The following is an 11,731-nucleotide window of genomic DNA, read 5'->3' as shown; positions in this document are numbered from 1 at the left end:
TGTATGGTTTCTACAGCTGGATGCCCTTCCGAATGAATGAATTAAAACCAAATTTTTATCTTTCAACTCAGGTTTCACACTAGAATGTGCTCTTTTGGGCAAGAACTAGTAAATTCTTACCCAAACATCACCAAGGTGTGAAACCAGACTTGCACAATAAAAACTCATTTTCAGTACTACTTACCAGCATATAAGATGCACCCCCTACTTTACAAATATAGTTCGAGGAAAAAAGACAAATTTAATGTTTCATTACACACAAACACTTATATACATCTATAATACAGTCACACTAAACACACAGCAACCTTTTGTTATATTTAAGAACTAAAAAGTATCATCTTATATGATAAGCCATACTCCGCAACATTTATTAAGTACTTTTCTCTCATTCATTTACCACAACTGAACATACACACATATATATATAGATTCATTCACACACGCACACAAACCCATACATAGAGCAACTAACCTAGTTGTTTCACCTTTTAAAGCAGTCCACTGTTAAGATGAATCCTTTTCCTGTAGGGTCCCATTCACTGCACTGTTAGATTGAATTGGTTTTTCAGTTTAAACACAAGGCAAGTCTGCCTGGTCTATGTCACGACTGAGCATAGTAATTATGCAGGAGCTGACAACAACCACAAGTAGTCATAAAAAGTGATAGACAGACATTTTATCTACACTAGGCACGGGGGAAAATCAGTGGGCCGCAGGAGACATGACTCAACATCAGGTGAGCCACACAATAAATTCGAGGCAATTTTTATCTTTAGGCTCGACATTCAGAAAGTCCTCCTTGTCACATGTGGCCCATGACTGCTCTTTCTCTCTCTACACACTCACACACTTTGTTTTACAAACAACAAATAAAGTACTCAATACATGCTTGTGGAGTATGTTATCTTGTCATCTGAAAGAGTGCATTGTGTGTGAAGCTGAATAACAATGAGACGGAATTACCAGAATCAAACACACACACACATATATATGTATGTGTGTGTGTGTGGTGCACTTGTAGGTGAATGCACTTTGATATTATGCATCTATGTTAAACGTGTGAGTGTGTATATATATATATCAATATGCATAGATGTGTGTGCGTCTGTGAATGGAGGGGAATGAGAAGTAATATGGAAGGTGGAGGTTTGAGGCCCCCACAGTATACAGTTTATATATTTCTTTAGGGGGGGAAGGGAGGAGAAGGCAGATTTACAGAGCTGTGATTAAAACAGTAGATGCAAGATAAATGAGGCGAATTTCTTAGTCTGAGGTGAAAGAAAGAGAGAGGGGGAGAGTGGAAGGAGAGGATAACAAGGGACACAACTCAATCCGAGTCATCATCAGAGTTGCTTCCCTTGCTGTTAGCAGCACCACCTGATGGGCTAGCACTTCCAGCCTCACTTCCACTGTCTCCTCCTGCACGAGGAGATGTAGCCGCAGGGCTACCACCGCCGCCGCCACTCTCAGCACCAGATGACCTGCCACCGCCGTCTCCACTACCGCTGCTACTGCTACTGTTCCTCTTCCGTTTCTGCTTCGGGCGACGGACGCGTCCACGCCCGGCTCGACGGCCGCCAACATCACTGTCAGAACTGCTGTCGCTGCGATTGCTGCCGCTGCCGCTCTGGCTCCTGCGGGCACTGCGGCCGCCGCCGTCATCGTCACTATCACTTTCGGACCTCACTCTACCACGGGCTCCCTTCGATGTTGAGGGTCCATCGTCGCTGTCGCTACCAGAAGACAAGATACGCTGTTTCGACCTGCCTTCGGTGCTGCTGTCATCATCATTGCTGCCATCTCCCCTGAAAGAAACAAAGGAACAAGTTGACCATCAGATACAACACAAGCCAAACACTGAAACAATTCATTGGTAATTCAGGCAAAACTCACACAGCACCACCATGCCACACATCAACACCTCTGCAGTACTTGCAGGAATACAGAAACAGACCAGGATGTAGAGAGAACCTGTCTACAGTCACACTGCATCTCTGTACAAATAATTCATTACTTATTTCTTTATTACCCACAAGGGGACAAACAAGGACAGACATAGTTATTAAGTCGATTACATCGACCCCAGTGCGTAACTGGTACTTAATTTATCAACCCACGAAAGGATGAAAGGCAAAGTTGACCTCGGCGGAATTTGAACTCAGAACGTAACGGCAGATGAAATACGGCTTCGCGTTTCGCCCGGCGTGCTACCGTTTCTGCCAGCTCGCCACAAATAATTCATTACTGCTATGTGGCTGCTACCACATTAACCCATTAATGCAAAGTGTCCAGAAAAATGAATGTAGGAAAAATTTCTATTGTTTCATACATGTGTATAGTTGGTTTGTTTGTATGTAGCTCCTGCTCACTCATAGAGCACTAGTTTAGAGGCAGACCATACCCAAAATAAGCTCAATAGGTAGTTTACTTAACAAGCAACAGTAAATTTTTCTGTGACCATTTTTTTGGACGCTATGCATTAATGGTTTAAAAGCACGCATATTGGGTGGCACATAAAACGCACTCAATATACACTGTAAAGTGGTTGGCATTAGAAAGGGCATCCAGGCATAGAAACCATGCCAGAAGAGACAATTGAGTCTGGTGCGGCCCCTGGCCTTACCAGCTATGGTCAAACAGCTCAACCCATGCCAGCATGGTAAGACACCTGAAGAAGGCTGGAGGGTATATCAGCCGAAATGTTGTGTTAACAACAAACAAGATGAGGACAAATATCTGTCGAATGTAAATAAGGTACATAATTCCTCATGTCTTAAATATAGAACTGTAAGTTCTACTCAGTTCTGATCAAACGGACATCAATGACCATTCCTTTTTTTTAAGCATATATCTAAGACTATATAATCTACTGGTCCTTTTCTATTTTTAAGATGTTTTAAGTTTTAGGGAGATTTTGCTGTTAATTCCAGCATGACAAGTGACACAGTGATGACTGTCACTGGTTCAATTAATACTTAAGTTTAGATTGGGAAAACTTGATTAATACTAATCTCGTTCACATGGATAGGTAGAGAGGAGAGATAAAAAGAAGCTAAAAACGTCGCACATAATTTTTAAAACATCAAAGAAAACCATCAAGAGTATACTCTTTTACTCATTTCAGTCATTTGACTGTGGCCATGCTGGAGCACTGCCTTTAGTCGAGCAAATTGACCCTGGGACTTATTCTTTGTAAGCCCAGTACTTATTCTATCGGTCTCTTTTGCCGAACCGCTAAGTTACGAGGACGTAAACACACCAGCATCGGTTGTCAAGCAATGCTAGAGGGACAAACACAGACACACACACACACATACATACATATATATGACAGGCTTCTTTCAGTTTCCGTCTACCAAATCCACTCACAAGGCTTTGGTCGGCCTGAGGCTATAGCAGAAGACACTTGCCCAAGTTGCCACGCAGTGGGATTGAACCCGGAATCATGTGGTTGGTTAGCAAGCTACTTACCACACAGCCACTCCTGCGCCTATATATAATAAATGGAGACAGATACTAACCTTTCTTGGGTAACCTGATTAATGCTAATCTAGTTCACATGGACAGGCAGAGAGGAGAGACAGAGAAGCTAAAAACTTCCAACATAAAATTTTAAGACATCAAAGAAAAAACACCAAGTGTATATATATAATAAATGGAGACGATACTAACTTTTCGTCAATCTGTAGTTTTTCTCCATCATCAGAATCGCTGCCTTCACTTGAGGAGATAAGTGCCTTCGACACAACTTTACGCCTCTGTTTAGCTGTCAAGCCATCATCCTCGTCCAATCGGGGTTTCTTTCTCGAGTCCTTCGGTTGGCGGGGTTTTCGCTGACGCGGCTCTTTCGGTGGCCTGAAATCAAAGAAAGTTAGGACAATTTAGGGGAGAAATACTCACTGAGCTGCCTCCACCAATTTCTATCACATCACATTGTGGAGGCACAGGTTACACATTTCATAAAGTAGGTATTAGTATGTATGTTCTTTTATTATTTTACTTGTTTCAGTTGAACAAATCAACCCCAGGACTTTTTTCCTTGAGTCTAGTACTTATTCTATTGATCTCTTTTGTCAAACTGCTAAGTTACAGGGATGTAAACACACCAACACTGGTTGTCAAGCAATGATGGGGGAGGGGGGACAACCAGACACAAATACACACACACACATATATGACGGGCTTCTTTCAGTTTCTGCCAACCAAATACACTCACGAGGTTTTGGTTGGCCTGAGGCTATAGAAGACACTTGCCCAAGGTGCCAAGCAGTGGGACTGAACCTGGAACCACGTGGTTGGGAAGCAAGTTTTTCTACCACACAACCATGCCTGTGCCTATCATTAAGAAGCTTTTAGCACATGTACAATAAAGTGGATCTTAGAACATACCACAATGTGGGTGTTAGCATATAAAGTAAGGCCCATGCATGCAAGCTGTCGATCTGGTACTACAAGACTTATTAAACCCTTTAGCATTTAGTCAAATACATCATCAACATCTGCTTTCCATGCTGGCATGTGTTGGACGGTTTGACTGAGGTCTGGCAAGGCGGGAGGCTGCATCATGCTCCAATCTGATCTGACAATGTTTATACAGCTGGATGCCCTTCCTAATGCCAACCACTACTTATTTATTCACATTGTTTTGAATTAATAATGTATTATCTTGTAGCTTCAGGATTTCGATGATGTGATTGTTTACTTTTAGGCTGACATTGTAGGGTAGGTGTGAGAAGCTGGATTTGGCTGGTTTGAATATAAAACGAGGAAAATATTTGGACTGCAAATGGTCAGTTCGAATGCTAAAGGGTCAAACAGGATATCCAGATGACTGGCCATATCAAAACTTGCTCCATTAACAATCTTCCTCAAGTATTTAGAAAGAGATAACCTCTGCTGGTTGATAAAATATATATATATATCTCATCCTTGGATGACAAAAGGGAGAAACAAAGAGGGATTGTCTGCCATTTTGTACTATTTCTCATTGGTGTGAGACACTGAGATAGTCGAAACCCCTCATACATATATTTTTTACATATTTAAGAGAAAAACAAATGAATTAATGTTGCCATTGTCATTATTCTTAACCCTTTTGATACCAACCTGGCTGAAACCATCTCTGGCTCTGAGTACAAATGTCTTGTTTTCATAAGTTTTGAATAAAAATCTTCCACCAAACCTTAGTCACAATTTATGTTTCTAACACTAGCTTAATGATAACTTAAGTTATTGTACTAAATTCTTTGCAGGAGGAGGGGGGAGGAAGAGGGGAGAAGAGGTGGGTGGGGGGAGGGGGAGGAGACAGATGAAATAGGAAATGTGTATGTGTGTGCGTGTGAATGCGTGTGTGTATGTGTGTATGTATAAGTGTGTGTTGTTTCAGCCATGCTGAGTTGCATTTTTAGTTCCAGTACCATTTTTTTGTTGTTGTTTAAACTTTTGCTGAACAGTTGCTAAGTTACGGGGTGGAAGAGCATAAACACACCAACACCGGTTGTCAAGTGGTCGTGGGTTTTATTTAAAGTAATTGAAAGAAACACAGAGCTTCTCAAAATAAATACCGTAATGAAAGGTTTAATCATAACAAGGCGTCGAGCTAGCAGAATTGTTAGCATGGCAGGCGAAATGCTTAGCGGTAGTTCATCTGCCATTAGGTTTTGAGTTCGAATTTCGCCAAGGTCGACTTTGCCTTTCATCCTTTCAGGGTCGATAAATTATATACCAGTTGCATACTGGGGTCAATCTAATTGACTGGCCCCCTCCCCAAACATTTTGGGCTTTGTGCTTAAGAGTAGAAAAGATTATTCTTATCGTAACTTTTGCCAGCTTTGGTTACACTGTGTAATATGATTATTATCCTGAGGTAACAACTGTTATTTCCTATTTGCCTACCCCTAGAAAGTATGAGAAATACTCTTTACTCTTTACTTGTTTCAGTCATTTGACTGCGGCCATGCTGGAGCACCGCCTTTAATCGAGCAACTCGACCCGGGACTTATTCTTTTTGTAAGCCCAGTACTTTTTCTATCGGTCTCTTTTGCCGAACCGCTAAGTAACGGGGACATAAGCAGACCAGCATCGGTTGTCAAGCAATGCTAGAGGGACAAACACACATACATATATATATATATATATATGACAGGTTTCTTTCAGTTTCCGTCTACCAAATCCACTCACAAGGCTTTGGTTGGCCCGAGGCCATAGTAGAAGACACTTGCCCAAGGTGTCGCGCAGTGGGACTGAACCCGGAACCATGTGGTGGTAGACAAGCTACTTACCACACAGCCACTCCTGCGCCTATGGTTAATATTTCCTTCAAACTTTGCTTTTGTTACATTTACTCAAACCCCAAAGAATCCCTCTCAACACATGGCTATCATGCTCCCCCACTACTCCTGCTCATCATCAGAGATGCCACTGTCAGTCACCAACGGACTTGCTCAAGTGGTTAAGTTCAAGCAACTGACAAGCAAATCTGTGGCATTGAGCAGAATATTCGCCATAACGATATTTCTGCTTCAGCAACTCTGTGCTGAATCTGTCTCAGATGTAATGGAAAATAAGTCTGTTTCAAAACATTGATGTCCAGGTCAGAAAAGCAAAGTTTGAAGGGAATAGAAAAAGCACTTACTGACACACATACACACACAAAAAAATGTTATAGTGTTGTCACCATAACCCCACCCTCATCATCATCAGATAAACAACTTTGTCCATCACTGTCGTCAATCTTACTACCTCCCCATTAACCTTATTTATGTCTGATTCTCACCATCTTTCAGTCACGCCTATCACTGCTACATCAATTGTCAACCTCGTCTGTCAACACAGATGACATGCAATATAACTCATTCAACATCATCATCATAATCACCAACCTTCTCTTTCGTTTCACCTTCTTCTTCATTTCGCCATCAGATCCCATCTCTTCTGATCCACTGCCACCACCCTTACGCTTCTTCTTCTTACGTGGCATTTCATCACCAGAACCATCTGTCACTATGTCATCGTCATATTTCTTCTTCTGTAAAAAAAAATAAAATATATTTTTAAAAGATTCATCCTCCTATTAAATGGTATACGAAGACTGGGCAGGGACCCACAGCTAGCCCTAATTTAACTGGGTGTAAGAATTGGGGCAGAGACCCACAGCTGGTCTTAATTTAGTTAGGTGTGAAAATTGGGGCAGAGACCCACAGCTGGTCTTAATTTAGTTAGGTGTGAAAATTGGGGCAGAGACCCACAGCTGGTCTTAATTTAGTTAGGTGTGAAAATTGGGGCAGAGACCCACAGCTGGTCTTAATTTAGGTGAGTATGAGGATTGGGAGAGAGAGAGACTCAATGCTGGCCTTAATTTTGTTTTGTGAGTATTTGGGCGGGTTTGAGAATAAGGGGAGATACTCATAGCTGGCCTTAATTTGGCCAACTTAACCCTTTAGCATTCAGATTATTCTGTCAAATGTTATGCTTATTTATTCACATGGTATACGAAGACTGGGCAGGGACCCACAGCTAGCCCTAATTTAACTGGGTGTGAGAATTGGGGCAGAGTCTATTGAGGAAAACTTTCTACAGTCAGATGCCCTTCCTGTTGCCAACATTCACTTGTAAGGTAATATTTCCCCGTGTTCAGAAATGGTTTTGCTGAATACTGGGAATTAACACCACTGGTTGTATGACAATAACAATCATTTTACAACTACCATTTGATGCAAAGACAAGGAAACACAACAGGCTTCTTTCAGTTTCCATCTACCAAGTTCTCTTCCCCATTCTCAGTCTTTGACCAACCTGGGGCTTTTGTAGAAGACACTTGCCCAAGGTGCCATGTAGTGGGACTGAACCCGAAACCATGTGCGGTTGGGAAGCAAACCTCTTACCACACACACACACACACCAAAGCCATACTTACCTTGCGTTTGGGTTTCTCCTCCTCGGCTGCTTCAACCTCTTGAGCCAGTTTCTTGGCCTTCTGTACAATAACAGCACGCTGTTCTGCTAGACGTCTCTCCTTTTCTTCTTTCTCTTTCTGCCTTTCCATCTTGAAAAAAAAAAAAAACAGGACAGAGAGAGAATTAGTTATTGACAGAGCCAGAGTACGAGGGGAAAGATAAATACACAGACACAGAGTGAGCGAGATAGTAAAACAATACAAAAAAGCATAGACAGTGAAGGGAAGAGAGAGAGAAAGGTGCAGGGAGGGGGAGAAGCAAGGTGTTGAGAAATAAAACTGAGGGAATGGTTAAGCGCACAACTATGCTGCAGTATAAATGTGCAGCACTTGGCAATGTACAACAAAGAGAGGAATATAGACATTTCCTCATCGTAGTAATTAAAGTCGTCATAATTTCATCATGGTCATTATTATTAGCATCATCATCATCAATACAAAATTTTTTTTCCTGGGTTTTTTTTTAGATTGTTTTATTGCTATGGAATTTTGTCCTGTACATTTATTTTCTCATAAACTTTAACTTTTTTTTTTATTTACCATTGAAAAATAAAAATTGTTGAAACCGGTATGATATTTTAATAAATTTGTAAAATAGTTAAAAAAAAAAAAACCCCACCATATTTTGTTTTAAAAGCCAGGTGCATTTTCAATCTTAAAACCAATTCTTACACCTATCCATCCAGCTACAAAGCTATACACACACACACACACACACAAAGGCTGAAATTTTGCAGGAGAATGGGGGCTAGTCGATTACATCAACCCCACAGCTCAAACTGGCACTTATTTTTTTAACCCTGAAAGAATAAAAGGAGAAGTTGATCTCAGCAGCGTTTGAACTCATAACACAAAGAGCCAGAAGAAATGCCATAGAGCATTTCTTTTCTGATACTGTAACAAGCCTGCCAGCTCAATGCCTTCAATAATAATAATAATAATAATAATGATAATAACACTCAGAGAGCGCCAACCTCTGCCAAGGCAACACCAACGTCCAGAGAGGATTTTTGAAAATGAGAATATCTGAAATAAACTTGACTGCTCACACAAACGAGAGTACTGTAAGTGAACTCTACTGCTCTCAAAAATTAAGTAAAAAAAAAAAGGAGGAAAAATAATCCAGAATCCTTGTCCGGTACCGGATCGATCCCGAAATCTAATCAGTTTATGCCAGTCATGAGGACAAACATCCCTGAAAGTTTCATCCGAATCCATCCAGCGGTTCTTGAGATATCTTGTCCACAGACAAACAAACACGACTGAGAAAAATACCTCCGCCTTTCCTAAGGCAAAGGTAATAATAACAGGTGCAAGATGCGAGAAACTTACAATGATCTGTTGCTGTTTCTGGTGAAGGGCTTCCCTGGCTTGTTCCTGTTGTTTCCTAACTTCCTTCTCCTGTTCATCGATCTGTCGTGCTCTGGCCACATGGTATTGGGCTTGGCTCAGCAAATCATGACATTGCCTATAAAACAAGAACCAGAACAGCAAACTTTATTAACCCCTTACCCAACAATTATTTTGAAAATAAATGTATTTTTTCAGACATATTTTTTTAATTGTTTTATTTTACTATGTTTTAAATGGTGATTTCGAGGTATATTTCAAACCTTATTTATTATAAATTTTAATTCAATAATATTGATTTTAAATTACCGCTTCGGGCAGAAACGAGTTAACCCGTTTTTAGACGAAGGAACTCGTTTGCTGTCGATTTTGGCGAGTCTATCTTTTGACGAGTTAACTCGTCAGAGATAGAAAAAAACGATTTCGGTCAAAACGCATATATTCGTTTCTGCCAGGTAAGGGGTTAAGATGCTATCACACAAAACCTCTCACTATAAAATAGATTTTCTACATAAGCAACCCTTGTTTGAATGCAGCGAACAAAACTGCGAAGTTGTAACTTCATAACTTTATAGTGATGTTACAATTTCAGCTTGAAATCTTTTTCACAGAGCATGAATTAGGTCTTTAACCCTTTCGTTACCAACCCGGCCAAAACCGGCTCTGGCCCTGTAGTACAAATGTCTTGTTTTCAGAAGTTCTGAATTAAAATCTTCCACCAAACCTTAGTCACAATTTATGTTCCTAACACCAGCTTAATGATAACTAAGTTAGTTTACTAAATTCTTTATTATATCTAAAGTAATTGAAAGAAACACAGAGCATCTTAAAATAAATACAGTAATGAAAGGGTTAAACAAAAGTACAGTTACAACATTGTTATAAAAGCCTTTTTACTATAAGCACAATATATGAAATTTTGTGGGAGAGCCTAGTTGATTACACTGATCCCAGTACTTGATTGCTACTTATTTTATCAGTCCTGAAATGTTGCCAAAAAGACAAACATAGAAACAAACTTTACCAATATCTTCTGTAGATATCGGTAAAGTTTGTTTATATGTTTGTCTTTTTGGCAACATTTTTCAAGTTAAAATTAGAGTTGCATCTTCCAGGCCAGAGTGTCCCTGACGCTAGAAAATACAAAAAAAGGAAAAAAAAATAAGAACAAATATAGGAGGCCTTACCCTGCTTCTATGGCAGCTTGTGCCAGGTCAAACTTCATACGGTCTCCATGTTGACCGAGATACATGAAATATCTGGAATAAAAAACAACAGTAACAACATCAAGTCAGTAAAATACTGGTTTCAAATTTTGGCACAAGGCCAGCAATTTTGAGGAAAGTGACGGGTTTATTACACTGACCCCACTGGTATTTATGTTATCGACCCTGAAAGGATGAACAAACTACAGCTAAGCATATATGCATGTAATTTGTCTACTTGATCTTTAGGGACTGCCGTATGTAATGGAAATCCTCACTGATAGAGATTTACGTTGGTTGGGACACACAACACAGAGGAAGGAATTCATCATCATCATCATCGTTTAACGTCCGCTTTCCATGCTAGTATGGGTTGGACAATTTGACAGAGGTCTGGTGAAACAGATGGGGCTGCACCAGGCTCCAATCTGATCTGGCAGAGTTTCTACAACTGGATGCCCTTCCTAACACCAACCACTCCGAGAGTGTAGTGGGTGCTTTTACGTGCTACCGGCACGAGGGCCAGTCAGGCGGTACTGGCAACGGCCACGCTCAAATGGTGCCTTTTATGTGCCACCTGCACAGAAACCAGTCCAATGGCACTGGCAACAGTCAAATGATTGTAACAAGTAAAAGAGTATTTTCATAATTAATTGAAACAGACAGTGGATTCAAACAGAAATATGGTAAAAAAAAAGAGTTAATCTTATATGAGCCAACTTCAAAAAGACAACAGGCATCGAATAATGTATTTGATGAACTAGTGGTTCTCAACTGGGTCCATAAGATTTTTGGGGGTCCATGAAACAAAATAGTAAATAGGGGATCCACAATAGTATTTTAAGGACCCTTGAAAAAAATTTTGCTTTAAATGTATGTATTGCAAGAAAAACAATTAGGTTTCTTGCTCTCACATTTTTACATAACTTACAAAAGTTAATGTGTGAAAAACAAAAAAGGAATCTTGAAAGAAGTTTCTAGAAAACTAGTTTTTAAACACTGAAAGGCTATGGGGGGGGGGGTCCACCAGAATAAAATAGTAATCAAAGGGATCCTTAGGTAAAAGATGGTTGAGAACCCCTGGATTCACAGAATGTAGTTCTAGATAAAAGAAATTAGGATTGGTTGTTAATGAAACATCTTTGATCAAAAGGTCTGTTTGATCAAGGTTGATTTATGGTTTAACGACAACAATAACTGCCAGATCAGACTGGGCCTG

General features: G+C 40.3%; 1 protein-coding gene across 1 annotated transcript in view; it reads right to left on the bottom strand.

Annotated features, from left to right (window-relative positions):
* Positions 1-907: 907 nt before the first annotated feature.
* LOC115224239 (RNA polymerase-associated protein CTR9 homolog) overlaps positions 908-11,731 on the bottom strand; it is a 40,154-nt gene continuing 29,330 nt past the window's right edge. The window contains exons 19-24 of the mRNA XM_029795035.2: positions 10,495-10,566; positions 9,290-9,425; positions 7,919-8,047; positions 6,885-7,030; positions 3,676-3,858; positions 908-1,808 (exon numbers count right to left, since the gene is read on the bottom strand). Coding sequence (XP_029650895.1) covers positions 1,331-1,808; positions 3,676-3,858; positions 6,885-7,030; positions 7,919-8,047; positions 9,290-9,425; positions 10,495-10,566 — 1,144 coding nt within the window. The 3' untranslated portion in view covers positions 908-1,330. The remainder of the gene's footprint in view (positions 1,809-3,675; positions 3,859-6,884; positions 7,031-7,918; positions 8,048-9,289; positions 9,426-10,494; positions 10,567-11,731) is intronic.

This window comes from Octopus sinensis, linkage group LG25, assembly GCF_006345805.1.
Source record: "Octopus sinensis linkage group LG25, ASM634580v1, whole genome shotgun sequence".
NCBI classification, from domain to species: domain Eukaryota; kingdom Metazoa; phylum Mollusca; class Cephalopoda; order Octopoda; family Octopodidae; genus Octopus; species Octopus sinensis.
Note: the sequence above shows the minus strand (reverse complement) of the source record. Positions and strands in the feature narration are given on the sequence as shown.